At 43.3% G+C, this 19,244-nt stretch overlaps 1 protein-coding gene across 1 annotated transcript in view; it reads left to right on the forward strand.

Annotated features, from left to right (window-relative positions):
- The first annotated feature begins 678 nt into the window (after window positions 1–678).
- The window catches only part of UACA (uveal autoantigen with coiled-coil domains and ankyrin repeats), a 119,846-nt gene continuing 101,280 nt past the window's right edge, over window positions 679–19,244 (forward strand). The window contains exon 1 of the mRNA XM_081085268.1: window positions 679–929. Within this exon, the coding sequence (XP_080941394.1) occupies window positions 855–929 (75 nt within the window). The 5' untranslated portion in view covers window positions 679–854. The remainder of the gene's footprint in view (window positions 930–19,244) is intronic.

Consider the following 19,244-nt stretch of genomic DNA (forward strand, 5'->3'; position numbering starts at 1 on the left):
CCCACACTGGAAATCAAACCTGCAACCTGGACATGTGCCCTGACCAGGAATGAACCCTGACCCCCTGGTTCATAGGTTGAGGCGCAACCACTGAACAAAACCGGCTGAGCCAAAGCAGTTAGTTCTTAACAAATAATTATTGAGCACCTAACCTGTGCTTTGAGTTCCTGTTAGGTCTTTCAAAGTCTGTTCTTTATTGTCCTTCTATACAACTGGCAACTGGCACCTTATTCCTAGAGGCTGTTTGTTTGTGGAGTCTTTGATGCGGGTGGTTGTCTCCAGGTACTGGGATTTGTGTAGTAAAGCATCAGTAGAAGGAAGGAAGTTTCTCTTGAAAGCCAGTGTGCGTACAGGTAACCTGGGACCAGGCGGTAGGGCAGGCAGGGAACTTTATCTGGGAAGAAGCACGTGGGCGGGAAGAGGACGGGGACTGCGCACCCACTGCGGACCCGAGACTCCCCCACCCTGGGAGCCCGGCGCCGGTGGTCTGGAGCCTGGCTCTAAGGGCTCCCCACGCTGCTAGTCGCCCGTCTTCGCTGCTCCCGCAGCTGAAGTTCCAAACTTTTCCTCCAGCAGGGAGAGGAAGGGTGTTAAGTGAGTAAGGGAAGTCCCTCCCCCTTCCCGGATTCCGATTGGCCGAGGCCATCCCGACTCCCGGCGAGGCCGCCGGCCGATTGGCTGCGGGCTGCGGGGCGCCGCCGCAGGCCAGGAGCGGCCGGCCGCCCGGGGCCCTCAGGTGGCAGGTGGGGCCGGGACCGCCGGCTCCTCCGCGCGCTCCCATCCCGCAGACTTGGAAGTTGGCTGGCGGGGCAGGCGCGCCGCGCTCGCCGGGAGCGGACTGCCCAGCCTTGGCCATGAAGAGCCTCAAGTCCCGCCTGAGGAGACAGGACGCGCCCGGCCCCCTGCTGTCCGGCGCCGCCACGAGCGCGGTGAGTCCTGCCGCCCGAGCGCGTCCCGGGCTCCCGGCGCTCCCCTCCGAGAGTCCTCCCGGCTCCGAAGCGCGCTCCTCCCTTGGCTTTCCCTCCGCGCGCCCTCGCCGTCGGCCCGGCGCCTCCTCCTCCCACAGGCCGGGGCTCCGCGTTGGCCCGGAGACCCTGGGGACCCTTCCCACCCGACGGGCCCCTTCCCGCTTCTCTCCCCCCGGTCTCCGAGCTTCGGGATCAATTCGCTCCTCCTCCTCCTCCTCCTCCTCCTCCTCCTCCTCCTCCTCCTCCTCCTCCACCACCCCGACTCTTCCTCGGCGACCTCGGGGCTGGCCCGGCGCCCCGCGCGCACTCTCCCGGCCCGGCTCCGCGGGGTTCCTGGCGGGCACCCCTCGGTCCCGGGGGTTCGCGCCCCATAGCCAGGTGGTCCGGGCAGCGGAGCCGCCTGCCCGCCCGGCCTCCGCGCCTTCCGTGAGCCAGTCAGTCCGGGAGGAGTGAGCGCTGCTTGGCTGGGTGGGTTTGCTCTGGCCGCCGCTCCTGTCACCGGGAAGGTGGGATTTCTGCCTGAGCCCCGGTGGGCGGTGAGACTGGGAAGGGGGTTGTCTGTGGGGCCGCGTCGCCCGGGACAGACCTCCATTCGGTGTCCCCGGGCAGCCTGCCCTCGCGCACAGGCTCGGAGGCACTCGGGGCCTCGTTAGCTGGCTGGAGAGCAGAAATCTTGAGAAACAGCCTGTCTGCAGATGTTGGGATTTAGATAATTGGGCAAATTCGAAGAATGGCTATATCATCAAAATTTCATATTATTGAAATAAACATTTAAAAGCCTTGAAGAGTTAGAAACGAAAAGATGTGCTCGAACTGTTTAGTTGCCCATCTTAAGTAATTAAAACGGACTCCTATTTTACATAGATTCTTACCAAATGATTATATGCTTTTTATGAGAGCTATTTTAATTAAAATGCTCTTGCTTTTGAGTTAAATCAGAATTGTGCCTTTCTCTCCACCTACTTATAGGATGGTTTTTCTTGGACGTAACAGGAAATTATGGTGAAACTAGGCTCTTTAATTCCCAATTTTTACAAAAGGAATAGCTTCAGGTGGTATATTTGATGTTGTTTATTAAAGCATGAATTTGTTTTATAAGGGCATAAAAGGAGAGATTACTTTGTTTCACATTATTTTTAAAAATAATTGGAAGAAATGTCATTTAGTGATGTCACAGGTCACTATAGTTGAGTTAAAGATTCAACTTCTTTGTAGTACAGGTTGTGTTTTCAGCTTTAGAGATGTACTTTTCAAGGTTTATTTGCTATTTTTCCCATTTTATTTTCACTAAGGATTCACATTTGACTTGAAGGTTTATACACCTTAATTGTGTCTCTTTTTTCCTACTAGAAATGCAGAGTAGTTATTGGTATTATCAGCATGACAGTTTACATTTTATACATTTGAAACATGAAGTGCATCTCTTTGAGCCTAAATCGTTAGCACTTGCTAAACTGAGCATTTTTATTATTTTTCTTAAAATAACAGCATAACAATAAAGAGAAATACATGGTATGAAAAACAGAACCTTATCTGATTAGAAAAGTGAACATCTCTCAGTTTAAGTTAAATATTAGAATACGTTTTGTAAAGTATTGAATGAAAATAAGTGAGTGTGAAGACTAATAAAATCAAACCAAGCAATGTTAGAAAAATAAATAAATCTACAGGAGAATAAGTTCCTTTTTGCTTTTTAATCTATAAATCATAATCCCTATTGTCAGAGTTGGTCACATACGGTGCATATTGTTATGATGGAGCATTTTTCTTCCCAAAATATTTAAACTTTTATTTATTTGCTTTGAATAGATAATATAGCATATGGCTTAATATTTGAAAGAAACAAAAATATAGATAGCAAATAGTGCTTTTTTCACCCCTGTCCTTCAGTTACCTGTTCCCTTTCCTCAGGGGCCACTTGTATCAGTTGCTTGCATGTCATTCCAGAGAATGTTTAGCAGTTACAAGCAAATTTAAATATTTCTATATATTATTTATAGAAATGGTAGCACACTGTACTCACTGTTCCATATCTTTTTTTAAAAAACTGTAAATATGTAGGCCCATTCAGAGCATACCCATACAAATCTTTTGCTGTAATATACAATGCTGTGATGAATAAGCCTGTATATATTTCAAGTGTATGTGTATGTACACTTGTAGGGTCAATTCCTAAAAGTGGAATTGCTGGGTTAAAGAATACGTGCGTTCGTATAGAATGCTGTTAAATTTCCTTTCATGCACCATGTACCCAATGGATGAGAAATTTTTTTTTCATGCTTCTGTTTTAAAGTCTGTATAGATTTTTTGATCTTTGTGAGCCAGATTGGTGAATGTGGTATCTCAGGATAGTTTGTATTTCTCTTTTTTGATAGTTTTAAGGTCTCTTATGTTTTTTTTCTGTGAACAATTTATCGTTTTCATTTTTCTATTGGGTTGTTGGTTTTTTCCTATTCATTTATATATACTTTATTTATATTAGAGAAATTAGTCCTATTAATCTGAATAATCTTTTTTCTTAATTAGTTATCTTATGACTTTGTTTATGGTGGCATTTGCTATGCAGAAGGTGGTTATTTTTATACAATTGAATTTATCAATCTTTTATTTTGTGACTCTTAGGTTTATAGTATATCTTGATCTTTCCACTCTGCAATATTAGGCAAAAAAGAAAGCCCCCTAGTTTCATTTGTTTCATTGTTGTTGTTTTTTAACATTTAAATTTTTGCTCCATCTAGAATTATTCTGGAATAAAGTAAGAGGTATACATACATCTTGTTCTCTTTTTTTTTTTTTTTTTGCTCTCTTTGCCCCATTGCTACCTGATTGATATCTTAGAACATTTAATTGTCATGGAAATGACCACAATATGTTCTATACAACTTTGTTTTGAGGAAAAAATTTTAAATGCCTATTTTATAAATATTTTTATTTAATCTTTTTATCTGGAGACACATTAGAAATAGATTGAGGTATGTAAATATTTTATGACATTATAGTATGTGAAATATAGTATGTTAGTTTAACAGGTAAATTATAATTATGCAGGTTATGTACAGAAAAAAAGTTATTTAAAATATTTGGAATAGTACCATGGTCATAAATAACTAGAGGCCCCGTGCACGAAATCGTGCACGGGTGGAGTCCTTTGGCTTGGCCTGCGGCGATTGGGACCGATTTGGACCGTCTCGTCCAGTCCAGATCAGGCTGATCAGGGCCGGCTAGCCTGGGGGAGGGACTGCGGGAGGTTGGCCAGCCACGGAAGGTTGGCTGTGGGAGCGCACTGACCACCTGGAGGCAGCTCCTGCTTGGAGCTTCTGCCCATGTGCTCAGTGTGCATCATAGTGACTGGCCAATGGTTGTTTGGTCGACTGGGTGTAACAGTCGCTTAGGCTTTTATATCTATAGATGCCAATGAGTTTAAAGCTTACTAAATAGATGTGTGTTTTTACACATATAAATAAGTAGTTCACAATTACCATTTGTGGGTAAATACATTTGAGAGTCCTTTACTAACCTCATCTGGAGATAGCTGCATATTTTAATCCTAAAATAAGACAATTTTTGTTTTTACATTTTTTTAAATTACTAACTGGAGCTTTAGAGTTCTGAAAGGGATAATTAAGTGACTCTAAATGCTATTTTAGTTCTAGTCAATTATAGATACAGTCATAACATGTATAATTATGTTTATAATTAAAGTATAGTGAGAATAGGCATGTTCCATTTTTGCCTAGTTCAGATTAGGAAATTTGAGTAATTAAAATTAAGGGACTGTAATTCCAGAACTAGGCAAACCAATTGCAGTAATACTGCAAGCCAGTATTGTAAGCAGAATTTTGGAAGGGTTTCCCCTTTAAATTGTACCTATGCTCAACATTTGTAGCTAAGTAAATACTTGCTTTAAAATAGTCTACGACCTGGGATGTTCTGCAATGGTTATTTTGCTGCTCTTTTTGTAGACTACTTCAAAATAGTGTAATGATTTTTTTAAATGAAAAACCAAATATATTCTAAAGTATCTTATTAATGTCTCACTACCTTGAAAAAATACTGGTATTTCAGAAGGCCTTTAGAGTTACAAATATTGCAACTGAAAAAAATCTTTAAAAAAAACATATTTTGGTTCCTACTAAGAACAGAGGTTTGAGATATTTAGAAAGCATACAAGATTAAATTTGATTTTGTTTTAGTTGTGGTTTGGTGAATGAGGATTTTGTTTTCCACTCAGGAATTCAGGTGTGTTTTAAAAGATGCTAGTGTCATTATTATTATAATGATTTGGGGGTAATATGAATAATTAAGATCACAAATTGTTATGTTTAAAATAATGATACTTTGGCCCTGGCCAGGTAGTTCAGTTGATTGGACCGTGTCCACATGCTCCAGGGTTGCTGTGGGTCCCTGCTCTGAAAGCATGTTGGAATCAACCAATGAATGCGTGGGTGGGTGGGGCAACAGATCTATTTTTCTCTCTTTCTCTCCCTCCCTTTCTCTTTCTAAAAATTCAATGTAAAAAACCTCATGATACTTAATTGAGACTGTTTACTCATTTTTATTGAAGATGCCAACCTTTAATTTAAAATGATTACCTTAATTAAAACTTTATTCAGACAGTTTCTTAGGTTTATCCCTACATTGTATTTCTTGTGGTTCTTGAAAGATCACAATAAAGAGCCCCTTTTTTTATACTTTTGGATTTCAGCCCAGCCAGAGTTTCACTCAGGTCTTCATGCTGATTTGAATTGCTAAATCTATAATAATAAAAGCGTACTTTGCTAATTAGACCAGATGTCCTTCTGGACGACCTCTGGACCAAGCTGGGACTGCTAAGGCCCAGCCCCTTGCACGAATTTCATGCATCGGACCTCTAGTTTTATTATAATATCAAAACAGAAAGGTTGAGTTGCTTTGGTATGTCTTTTGGTACATGATGAGTCTTACAATTTAGATGATGAGTAGTTAAGGATTTTAGTTACTTCTTTTAATATTATTAAGAGTGGAGTAATGATTATGTGTCTTTATTTATTGTACACATACACATTTTTCAAATTTAAAATTATTCAAGAATTGGACCTTGCTCAGCAGTGGTCTTACTTAGTTTGAAAAACATTTGGGAACACATAAGTTAGGTTTAAGATTCCTATATAATAAAAGCCTAATATGCAAATTGTCCCCTTGGGTGGCTGTTCAACCGGGAGTTAGACTGCTCACTATGACGTGCGCTGACCACCAGGGGTGGCACGAAACATGGCAGGCATTGGCAACGTGACGCTGGCAGCTGGTGGCAGTGGAGGCGCTGCTGGCCTCTGACGAGAACTGGACCACAGTGGGATGGTGGAGCAGGTGAGCAGGTGGCGCCAGGCCAAGGTGAGTGTGAGCGGGGGCCCGATCGCCCTGCCAATCGCTCCACAGACGGCGACCAGCGGTGATGGCTGGGGGCCAGGGGCCCAGCCCTGATCGATTGCCCCGCAGGCGGGATGGTGGAGCAGGTGAGGGGGTAGCACCAGGCCATGGCGGAGTACCTGGTGGAGCTGCGAGGCTGCAAGGCTGGGGGTGCAAGCTGGGGCCTGATCCCTGCAGGCTACCCTGAGGGACCATGCATGAATTTGTGTACCGGGCCTCTAGTGAATTAATAAGGTCATCTTTGAAGAAATGGATAATTCCACATTGGAAACAGAAAATGTGCAAGATAGGTTTGGAATCCTTTGTCATGCTAGAAAGCAAGGAGGGTATAAAAGATTAGGACTTGGGAATCACTTGAAGCAGCTCCCACTTGACCAATGGTGGGATAGTTTGATTACCAATAAAGATAATACAACAGGAGACTGAAATCTTTAAATCATGAGTTCATAATAATGATTACCAAAAAAAGAAAGAGAGAAAGAGAGAGAGAGAGAGAAAGAGAGAGAGAGACAGAGAGAGAGAAAGGAAGGAAGGAAGGAAGGAAGGAAGGAAGGAAGGAAGGAAGGAAGGAGCGAAGGAGCCACTGTTTGAGAATGTTAGGGAACTGATGTACTTTTCATATTCAGAAAATCAAGAGAAAGAATGAAACATGCTTTTTCTCAGGGTAACCAAATACTCAGGAGAAGTTTCTCTTTTATAAAAGCTATTGTATCCTAGCTAATAGATGAAGATGGGATGATATAATTAGTATGTCACAGTTTTGCAACTCCTAATGATTAAATGGATCTGGAGTCTAGACATTGATTATTAGTGGCTACTGATGTCTCAAAAAGAAAACCAGACATAATTTATCTCCTGATTGAAATTTCATTATTATTAATAGTCGTGACCAAAGAACCAAGCCTGAATATGATAGGCCTCTAGATCTAACCACCATTTTACAGAAAATGCAGGGGATAGAGTAATGTGGGATGCAATGAGCAAAATTCTGTTCTTAGGAATCTCTATAGAACAAATGGCCTGTGTTTTTTGTTTTTTTCTTTTTCAAAAAAAAAAAAAAAACATGAGAAGGAGAAGAAAAGGAGACAAACCATTTAAGAGACAATAACCAGTTGCATTGATAGATTTCATTCAGACCCTGATTAATTAATTGTAAAAAGTTAACGTATAAAAACCAGTTGAAGAAATGTAAATACTAACTTAGGTACATGATGATATTATAGAATTATTATTCTGAAAGATTTAAATGTGACAATGGTAGTGATGTGGTTAAGTTTATAAAATGTTTTGTGCTTCAGAGAAATTTTAGAAGTATACTATTTTCAGGTGAAACGATGTGAAGTCTAGGTTTACTTCAGAATAATCTGTGGGTAGGAAAAGTAAGTGAGGAGTATGGTTGAAATAGGATTGGTCATGAGTTAATAATTGTAGGTATTGTATTTACTTTTGTGATACTATTGTATTTTTCATATGTTCTAAAATCCTATATAATAAAAGCCTAATATGCTAAGTGTCCTGTCATCCATTAAACCAATCAAAGTATAATATGCCAATGATATGCTAAGGCCGCTCAACCGCTTGCTATGATGTGCACTGACCACAAGGGTGCAGACAGTCAACCAGTTGGCCAGTCACTATGACATGCACTGACCACCAGGGGGCAGACACTCTGACCGGTAGGTTAGCTTGCTGCTGGGGTCCTGCCGATTGGGACTGAGCAAGACCGGCTGGACATGCCCTGGAGCCCTCCCGCGGTCCTGCCTTGGCTGGCCAACCTTCTGCGTCCCTCCCTGACCCTGATGGTGCACCGGTGGGGTCCAACGGCCTTGCCTGCACCCTCTCACAATCTTGGACCCCCCTTGGGGGATTTTGGAGAGCTGTTTTTGGCCCAATCCCGCAGGCATAAAAGGCTAATATGCAAATTGACCAAACGGCAGAACGACTGGTTGCTATGATGCGCACTGACCACCAGAGGACAGACGCTCAATGCAGGAGCTGCCCCCTGGTGGTCAGTGCGCTGCCACAGGGGGAGTGTCGCTCAGCCAGAAGCCAGGCTCATGGCTGGTGAGCGCAGTGGTGGTGGTGGGAGCCTCTCCCACCTCCGCTGCAGTGCTAAGGATGTCTAGGGGCAGTGGGCCCAGGGAATTGCGTGCACTGGGCCTCTAGTTTCTATAATAAGAAAGAGCAAGTCATAGCCTTCAAGAATTTTAATATTAATTAACATACATTACCTCACTTAGTAAATCATCTTTTAATAACAAAAGAACTTTAAGAGAGCTAGACATAAAATAACAATAATACAATACTTTAAGAGCCATAATAGAGGTGTGTATAAATTGCTATGGGAGCATGGATGGATATGGTAGGGTTGGGGAAAAAGATGGAGAGGTAAAGCTTGAACCTGGCCAGAAAGACAGTTTGTAGGGCTTTCCACACAAAAGCACAGCAAGTACAACGGTGTGGAGCTGTGAAATCATATAACCCAGGAAGGGAGCACCAGGTTTGGGAAGGAAGGTTAGTGTTATGGTAGTGGATGGCACAAATGAGGTACAGCAAAGTGACAGTAAGAAGTTAGAGGGTGGCAGTTGGGGGGTATAATCAAAGCAAGGATTTTCTTTTTTGTTATTTTTTTTAACTTGAGTTAAAATTTTGAATTCCTTTACAAGTTTAAACCATTGCTTAGAGAAATCACTGGCTGGAGCTATAAAGTTTCATCTTCAGAAATTATCCTGTTAGTGAGTTAATAAGTTCATCCTTCTTTTCCCTTTCCTACCAGAATTAGCTAATAGCCAACAAAATTTTGTTCTCATTAGCCCTGTTTAACTGAATTGTATCCTTGGTGAAGAAATCTAGATCCAAGGATATTAGATTTAAATATTATAACTCATGTTTTCTTTGTTACATTTCTATCATATGGAAGCCTTTACCATCCTGTTATAGATTGCATAAACATTTGTCCTGACACCTAAGGGATATAATAAGAAATTGTTGAAAATTTCTACCTCCATGAGCTTATTCATGCAAGGGAAGTCAAATTGATTTCTATAGGGAACTTGCCTAAAAATGGATGGTTGAAATGTACTTCCTGAAATTAAAAATGGAATGTTAGGATAGTATATGCCTGTTACCTCATTTTCCTAAATCATAAAACAATCGAAAGCATTATTTGCTTTTCTAGGCTTAATAATATATCACAAAAATACAAGAATAAATTCATGTGTTTGAAGTTACAACACAGTTTTGTCTTTTGGACTTCTTATTCTTAGGAATCCTGGATATTGTTGACAGTGACTAATTTATATTCAAATGGTATAGTCTCTGAACTGATGTGCAAAAGATGAACCGATACAGTTGTATAACCAAAGCTCCGGAAAATGATGGGATATGATGAACTGGCAAGTGCCCTTTGGAGACAGTAGTGCATGACTGAACCAGTTAGAAGAAATGACTGCCTATTGTTTTAAAAATCTTTTTCCCACCATTAAAGGCATACATGTTCGTTGTAGAAAAGAAAATATAGTTGAAGATAAAGAATAAAACAAGTCCCCCTACATGCTATTTCCCATGCCATTAACCACTGGTTATGTTCATTTTAAAGATTGCATACTGCCTTTTTTATTCAATTAGCATTTAATTAATTACCTTGATGCCACAGTAAATGATACATGTATAATTTTTGAATCATTTTATGCTAATAAACTTTATGCTTAAGATGATAAGTAATATGAAATGATTTGAGCAAATACAAATGTCCCTTTAGGAATACTCAGTAAATGCCAGTGAATTACTTAAAAGTATGTTACTTATGAGAAATCCAAGTACCAATAGCCAATTTTTATTGAGCATATATGTCATAGACATTGTTCTAAATGCTTTACATTAACTCAGTCCTCATAGCAGCCCTAAGAAGTGGGTACTATTGTCATCATTTTGCAAATGAAGGTAATAATTTACTTGTCCAAGTTGCCATACTGATGTGTGGAGAGCCAGGTAGCCTGACTATGGAATCCATGTCATTAACCATTGTGTTCTGATATAATTTAAAATTTAAAGCTATGGGATTTGTAACTTAAGCTATATACCAAAAAAGTTGGAGAGAGGGGTCTTTGGGGGGAAGGGAGGCCTTTTATTGTCAGTCTGAAAACCAATTTGTGTTCCTTCCAGCTATGCATAAATTATTGTATTCCCTTACCTTTAAATTAATGGATATTATTATTTAAAGCATATTTGTCAAACTGATAGAAAAAAAAATTATTGCTTTAGCCAAAACCGGTTTGGCTCAGTGGATAGAGCGTCGGCTTGCGGACTGAAAGGTCCCAGGTTCGATTCCGGTCAAGGGCATGTACCTGGGTTGCGGGCACCTCCCCAGTAGGAGATGTGCAGGAGGCAGCTGATTGATGTTTCTCTCTCATCGATGTTTCTAACTCTCTATCTCTCTCCCTTCCTCTCTGTAAAAAATCAATAAAATATATTTAAAAAAAAAAATCTCAAACCTTTAAAAAAAATTATTGCTTTAATCCATTGTTTTTTATTTCTGGGGATATGAACATATTTCCATGCTTATTGCCACTTTCACTTCTGTTTTTAGGAATTACGTGTTCATGTTCTGTGACCATTATTTCTATTGATGCCTCATAGTGATTTTTAAGAGCTTTACATGTTTATTTTTACTGCTTGACCAATCCTGTATAAAAACCCTGGGCCTGTCACATTCGCAATGACCAGGAGGCTCGACTGTTCACCAGGCTGCACACGCAGCAGGCGAGCGGGCTGAACTGCTGACCTCTCGGGGAGAGAGAGAGAGAGGTGGAGCTGATCAGCAGTGGCAGTGGCTGCTGGCGAGGTTGGGAGAGAGAAGCAGGGTGATCAGACCCTGCTTCTCTCTCCCTCGCCAGCAGCCAAGCCTCTCTCTGTCTCTCCCAAAGGTCAGCAGTGCAGCCGCTCCCCAGCAGCCTGGGGCGGCTGCTGATCAGTCCTGCCTCTGCCAGGGTTCTTGTTCCAGCATCAAGAAAGGTTCAGGAAATCTGGAGAAGGCTGTGCCTAGATTAAATAGGAGTCCAGAGACGAAATATAATTTTGAAGGGCATTTGGGGGTCAGAGGAGCTTAGCTTAAAGGAAACTAAGATCTAAGGTATAAGGCAGTAGTTGGCAAACTGCGGCTCGGTAAACTGTGGCTCGCGAGCCACATGCGGCTCTTTGGCCCCTTGAGTGTGGCTCTTCCACAAAATACCGGCTCTTCCACAAAATACCGACTTCTGTGCATGGGCCACGAAGTTTCAATGTGCGCGCCCGCATGTGATATTTTGTGGAAGAGCCACACTCAAGGGGCCAAAGAGCCTCATGTGGCTCGCAAGCCGCGGTTTTCCGACCACAGGTCTAAGGTCTTAAAGTCTAAGGTCTTCTTGTCCCAGGACCCCATGCTTTTTATTAACACAATTTGTCCTGAGGCGAGGCAGAGATACACACTTCAAAGGGTATACACAAGCATTGTCAGAATGGGGGAATTACCCTACGGCTGTTCAGGTGTTGGCCAGTAGGAGGCAATAACGTGTAGATTAAGATGCTCTGAGCTGTCTGGCAGCAAACAATCAATTTAACCCCTGGAGTGCCGGGGAGCGCTATCGCGCTCCTCCTGTCTTTCGCCAAAAGTACCGGGAGCGCTTTGCGCTCCTCCTGCAGTGTCCAGTTCCAAGTCTGCTATTTCTGGTGATGATGATGATGTTGCTAAATATGTCAATTCTTGCTGTGAAGATGACAATTTTGTGGAAGATATTTACTTGCGATTGATAATTTTTTTCCTAAACTGCTGTAAAATCAGCAAAAATGCCTTGGCAATTTTAGCATAGTTCCTAGGATATTGGTTGGCCCTCAAAAGGTTAATGTATTCTATTCAGGTTTGGGGAAATGCCATCAGCCATTCCCAGATTCAGCCCTGCTAAACATGCTGGAATTGGTTTCCAGCATGCCTCTTGATCAGGCCCAGAGATAGGCCCGGAGATGCTGACTAGGATAGAAACCGACCAATCAGAACCAAATCTGGGTGAATTGCAAGGAGCCAATGGCTGCCTAGGAGGCGGGGCTTTTGACATTGACTGGCATAGAAACGGACCAATCAGAACCAAATCTGGGTGAATTGCGAGGAGCCAATGGCTGCCTGGGAGGCGGAGCTTTTGATGCTGACTGGCATAGAAACTGACCAGTCAGAACCAAATTGGCCGGCAGAGGAGAGCTCTTGGGGGCGAGATCAAGCCTGTAGGGGAGGGCAGTTGGTGGCGAGATCAGGCCGGCAGGGGAGAGCAGTTGGGGGCAAGATCAGGTTGGCAGGGGCAGGCAGTTGGGGGCAACCAGGCCAGCAGGGGAGGGCAGTTGGTGGGGACCAGGCCTGCAGGGGAGGGCAGTTGGGGGGGCCAGGCTTGCAGGGGAGGGCAGTTGGGGGCCATCAGGTCAGCAGGGGAGGGAAGCTGGGAGCCATCAGGCCTGTAGGGGAGGGCAGTTGGGGGCTATCAGGTCAGCAGGGGAGGGAAGTTGGGGGCAATCGGACTGGCAGGGGAGCAGTTGGGTGTTAATCAGGCCAGCAGGGGCGCGGTTAGGGGGTGATCAGGCTGGCAGGCAGAAGTGGTTAGGGGCAATCAGGCAGGCAGGCGAGCAGTTAGGAGCCAGCAGTCTCAGATTGTGAGAGGGATGTCCAACTGCTGGTTTAGGCCCCTTCCCACAGGGATCGAGCCTAAACTGGCAGTTGGACATCCCTCGAGGGTTCCCAGATTGGAGACAAACCAGCAGACAGACATCTCTTGAGTGGTCCCATATTGGAGACAAACCGGCAGTCAGACATCCCTCGAGGGGTCCCAGATTGGAGAAGATGCAGGCTGGGCTGAGGGACCCCCCCCACCCCCACCACCAGTGCACGAATTTCGTGCACTGGGCCTCTAGTTGTAAACAAGAGTAGTGTGTGGCCCTAGCCGGGTTGGCTCAGTGAATAGAGCATCAGCCTGTAGACTGAAGGGTCCTGGGTTTGATTCCAGTCAAGGACACATGTCACGGTTGTGGGCTCGATCCCCAGTAGGGGGCATGCAAGAAGCAGCCAATCAATGATTTTCTCTCATCATTGATGTTTCTATCTCTCTCTCCCTCTCCCTTCCTCTCTGAAATCAATAAAAATAAAAAAATCTATTTAAAAAAACCCAAAAAAGTAGTGTGTATGTGTCTCACTATAGTTGTGTTTCTGTCACCTCTTATATTTCAAACTGTTTTTTGAAGTACTTAATTTTGTGATAATTGACACATTAAGGTTCATGGCTGTTTATATTTACTGTAGAATCTATTAGTATAAAAGTCTTTGATTTGTCTCATTATAAAGTTTATCTTGAATTCTATAGTGTTTCTCATATTATCTGTCATACTATCCCTTTTGCCTTCTTGTTTTTGTGTGTATGTGTACATTCACCCAGTATATTATCCTGTCATCTTAGGTTTTAGATATTTGGAAGGACATTTAAGTGAAGTAAGACCTAAGAATCTGAACTAAAAATTATTGTTTGACTGTCTGGAGGTGTGTGTCTGTGTGTGTGTGTGTGTGTGTGTGTGTGTGTGTGTCTAAAGTTTATACACACTTTTTTAGAGGAGAATGATACATTTTTTTTTTTTTAAATATATTTTATTGATTTTTTACAGAGAGGAAGGGAGAGAGATAGAGAGTTAGAAACATCGATGAGAGAGAAACATCGATCAGCTGCCTCCTGCACATCTCCCACTGGGGATGTGCCTGCAACCCAGGTACATGCCCCTGACCGGAATCGAACCTGGGACCTTTCAGTCCGCAGCCCGACGCTCTATTCACTGAGCCAAACCGGTTCCGGCAAGAATGATACATTTTTAAATTGACTTTAATTGATATGTTTTCAGAGTTTGACATTACCTCTATAGTAAGATTTTCCCTTCCATATATATCTACACTAATAAAAGAGAAACATGCAAATTGGTGTCACTCCACTACACCCACCAGCCAATCAGATGAGTATGCAAATAAACCCAACAAAGATGGCGGTTAATTTGCATACGCAGGCATGGAGCAAAGACTGGAGGCTCCGGCCAGAGTGAAGACTGAAGACTGAAGAGGCTTGGCTTCTCCGCAGTGGAGAAGCCAATCCTCGCTGCAGCCACAGTGGAGAAGCCAAGCCTCTCTGCGGTCGCTGCGGAGAAGTTAAGACTCACTGCCTGGGTCTCAGGTGCCAGAGGAAAACCGGTGCCGGCAGCCAGGGGAAGGAATACCTATTGTGCCAATCTTCATTTATATATACATACACACACACACATATAATAGAGGCCTGGTGCATAAATTCGTGCATAGGTGGGGTCCGTCTGGGTGGCCTGTAGGGATCAGGCCAAAACCCGCAGTCCAATACCATCTGCAGCTCCTACCTGCCGCTCCCACTCATCCTGGCCCTGCTGCACCTGCCGCGGGTTTGCGCCCAATCAGTCCCGATAGGGAGAGGCTCATGCTGCCATAGCAGCGCTCACCAGCCATGAGCCCTGCATCTGGCGCCCTCCCAAGGGTAGTGGACTGTGGTATCTGGCTGAAACCGGCTCTCTGACATCCCCCGAGGGATCCTGGATTGTGAGAGGGCACAAGCCAGGATGAGGGACCCCACCGGTGCATGATTGGGCCGGGGAGGGGCCGTGGGAGGGCTCCAGGGCATGTCCGGCCAATATCGCTCAGTCCCAATCAGCCGGACCCCAGCAGTAAGCTAACCTACCGGTCAGAACATCTGCCCCCTGGTGGTCAGTGTATGTCATAGTGAGCAGTTAAGCAGCCTTAGCATATTACGCTTTGATTGGTTGTTTGGTTGTTCTGCCATTCGGTCTATTTGCATATTACCATTCTATTAGATATCCTATCTAATAGAATGGTACTATGCAAATTAACCATCACTCTGTCACTCTGTTACAAAGATGGCTGCAACCACAGAGCTGGAGCAAGCAGGATGCTTGGGTTGCCCCTGGTGATGGAGGAAGCCAAGCTTCCCACCTGCCCTGGCCGGCCCTGGGCTCTGCTCAAGGCTACAAAGTTTCAATTATAGAAGATAAATAAATCCCAGATACCTGATGAAAACAAAAAAGAAAAAGGAAAAAAAGGAGAGGCTGGGAACTTGGGTCGCCAGGGGATGTGGCCAGCCTGAAAACAGCCATCAGCCCCTCACCCAGGCTGGCCAAGCACCTCAGAGGGACCCCCACCCTGATCTGGGACACCCTACAGGGCAAACCAGCCATCCCATATCCATGTACCGGGCCTCTATCTTATATAATAAAAGGGTAATATGAAAATTGACCCTAACAGCAGAACGACTGGGACTGATCACTATGACACACACTGACCACCAGGGGGAAGACGCTCAATGCAGGAGCTGCCCCTTGGTGGTCAGTGTGCTCCCACAGGGGGAGCTCTGCTCAGCCACAAGCCAGGCTGATGGCTGCCAGCACAGCGGTGGTGGCGGGAGCCTCTCTCACCTCCTCAGCAGCGCTAAGGATGTCCAACTGCAGTTTAGGCCTACTCCCTGCTGGCAAGTGGACATCCCCCGAGGGCTCCTGGGCTGCCAGAGGGATGTCAGACTGCCAGCTTAGGCCTGATCCCCCCCAGGGAGCGGGCCTAAGCCAGCAGGTGGACATCCCCCAAGGGGTCCCAGACTGCCAGAGGGCACAGGCTGGGCTGAGGGACCCCCCCGAGTATACAAATTTTTGTGTACCGGGCCTCTAATATTCTAATATATATATATACATATATATATCTTGTTAATCCTCACCTGAGGATGTGTTTTTTCAATTTATTTTTTTCAGATAGAGTGGAAGGGAGGGAGGGAAGGAGGGGGAAAAAGAGAGAGAGAGAGCGATGATTGAGAAAAGCATTTATTGTCTGCTTCCTGAACGCCTTCCAGATTGGGGCCAGGGATCAAACCTGCAACCCTGACTCATCCCTGACTGGGAGTCGAACCTGCCACCCTTTGATACGCGGGTTGACACTCCAACCACTGAGCAATACCAGCCAGGGCACAAATATATATTTTTTAAATTTCAGAGACTTTTTAAAAAAACTTCGTTTTATTGCTTAAAGTATTACAAAGAGTATTATGTATGTCTCCTTTTTTCCCCCTTCTTGACATTCCCTCAGCTTCCCCTATCCCCCAGTGTCTTATGCCCATTGGTTATGCTTATATGCATGCATACAAGTGCTTTGGTTGATCTCTTACACCCCCTTCCTGCCCCAACCCTCCCTGGCCTTCCCGCTGTAGTTTGATAGTCTGTTCGATGCTGCTCTGCCTCTGTATCTATTTTTGTTCATCAGTTTATGATGGTCTTTATTATCCATAAATGAGTGAGATCATGTGGTATTTTTCTTTCACTGACTGGCTTATTTCACTTAGTATAATGCTCTCCAGTTCCATCCATGCTGTTGCAAATGGTAAGAATTCCCTCTTTTTTACAGCAGCATAGTATTCCATCATGTAGATGTACCACAGTTTTCTAATCCAGTCATCTGCTGATGTGCACTTAGGCTGTTTCCAGATCTTCGCTATGGTAACTTGTGCTGCTATGAACATAGGGATGCATATATCCTTTCCGATTGGTGTTTCTGGTTTCCTGGGATGTATTCCTAGAAGTGGGATCACTGGATCAAATGGGAATTCCATTTTTAACTTTCTGAGGAAACTCCATACTGTCTTCCATAGTGGCTGCACCAGTCTGCATTCCCACCAGCAGTGCATGAGTGTTCCCTTTTCTCTGCATCCTCTCCAGCACTTGTCGTTTGTTGATTTGTTGATGATAGCCATTCTGACAGGTGTGAGATGGTACCTCGTTGTTTTGATTTGCATCTCTTGGATGATTAGTGACTTTGAGCATGTTTTCATATGTCTCTTGGCTTTCTGAATGTCCTCTTTTGAAAAGTGTCTATTTAGGTCCTTTGCCCATTTTTGATTGGATTGTTTATCTTTTGTTAAGTTGTATGAGTTCCCTATAAATGTTGGAGATTAAACCCTTATCAGTGATAACATTGGCAAATATATTCTCCCATGCAGTGGGCTTTCTTGTTGTTTTGTTGATGGTTTCTTTTGCTGTGCAGAAGCTTTTTATTTTGATGTAGTACCACTTGTTTATTTTCTCTTTAGTTTCCAATGCCCTAGGAGCTGTATCAGTGAAGAAATTGCTTTGGCATATGTCCCAGATTTTGTTACCTTTGGACTCCTCTAGTATTTTTATTGTTTCCTGTCTTACATTTAAGTCCTTTATCCATTTTGAGTTTATTTTTGTGTATGGTGTAAGTTGGTGTGTTAGTTTCATTTTTTTGCATGTACTGTCCAATTTTCCCAACACCATTTATTGAAGAGACTGTCTTGATTCCATTGTATTTTCTTGCCTTCTTTGTCAAATATTAATTGAGCATATTGGTTTGGGTCGATTTCTGGGTTCTCTATTCTATTCCATTGATCTATATGTCTGTTCTTGTGCCAGTACCAGGCAGTTTTGAGAACAGTGGCTTTGTAATACAGCTTAATATCTGGTATTGAGATCCCACTTACTTTGTTCTTCTTTCTCAGGATTGCTGCAGCTATTCGGGGTCTTTTTTTATTCCAGATGAATTTTTGGAGAGTTCGTTCTAGGTCTGTGAAATATGCCGTTGGCATTCAGAGACTTTTGATTAATTTTTTTCCTGGCTCTCCATGCCTTGGTTTGTAACATTATTAAAGAGAGAGAGAAAAGGGTGGGGCGGGTGATAGGAGGAAATATACATCCATCATGCTTGCTAAACTAAAAAAGCCAGTGTGTAATACTTCTTCCAGTGTGTTTTTGTTACTCTGTGTTTTTCTCATCTGCAAGGTACTGTGCAGAGGTTGGGTACTCTGAAAATGAATCTCCAGTGGGGAAGCCATGTGGGTATGGTTCCAGTGAGGCTAGCACATTCTGATCTTTTCAGCTCTGTACTGAGGAGTAGGCCACAAACACTTGCTGATTTAATGTTTTTAATAGGAGAGCTTTTTTTTTTTTTAATTCTCACCTGAGGATATGGTTTTTTTGTTGTTGTTGTTTGATTGTTTTTAAATTTGGTTTTGGAGAGGAAGGGAGAGAAAGAGAGAAACATCAATTGCAACCCAGGTATGTGCTGTGACTGGAAACTGAACCCACAACCTTATTGTGTATGGGATGATGCTCCAACCAACTGAACCACACCAGCCAAGGCAATGGGAGAGCTTTTTAATGAGAGGATTTTTAAATGGGAGATCTTTTATATGATTCATCTTTTTAAAAAATTAACATTTTGTATTTTTAACAAGTACTTTATGATATATAAACAGCATTCATGGCAATGGATAAGTAGACAAATGTGCAAAAGGAGTGTTTTTTTCAGCCTTAGCAAAGGCAAGTTGTGGGCCAAAGAATGTCCATTCATAGCTTTTGAGCAATATGAAGGGGCAGGGTGATATCTTAGTGTTACAGGGTCAAGCTTGCAGTCTAGGTGACTTGTATTTAAATCTTGCTGCTCCTAGTAATCAGCCTTGTGACCTTAGGCAAGTTGCGTAAATATATTTGTTTTCCCATTTTCCAAATGGGAAAGTAGTTAAGAATTCTATCAATGTTCTTATTAGTAACTGAAAACCTCACCAAAAGTCATTTCATTTTTGTTCTTTATAACCAGATAAACTGCAGTCTTTCCTTATCTTTTCCTTCTATATTTATATACTAGTATACCCTCGTAGGCTTTTATATAATCTAGATCTTCAAAACTTCATCTACTCTAACCTCCTGCCCCAAGGGAGCTAAGTGGTATTTCTATTTTTCACTTACTTAGAAAAACATTTCTTGAGGGCCTAGAGCAGTGAT

Source organism: Myotis nattereri (genome assembly GCF_964212035.1).
Source record: "Myotis nattereri genome assembly, chromosome: 1".
Lineage (NCBI taxonomy): Eukaryota > Metazoa > Chordata > Mammalia > Chiroptera > Vespertilionidae > Myotis > Myotis nattereri.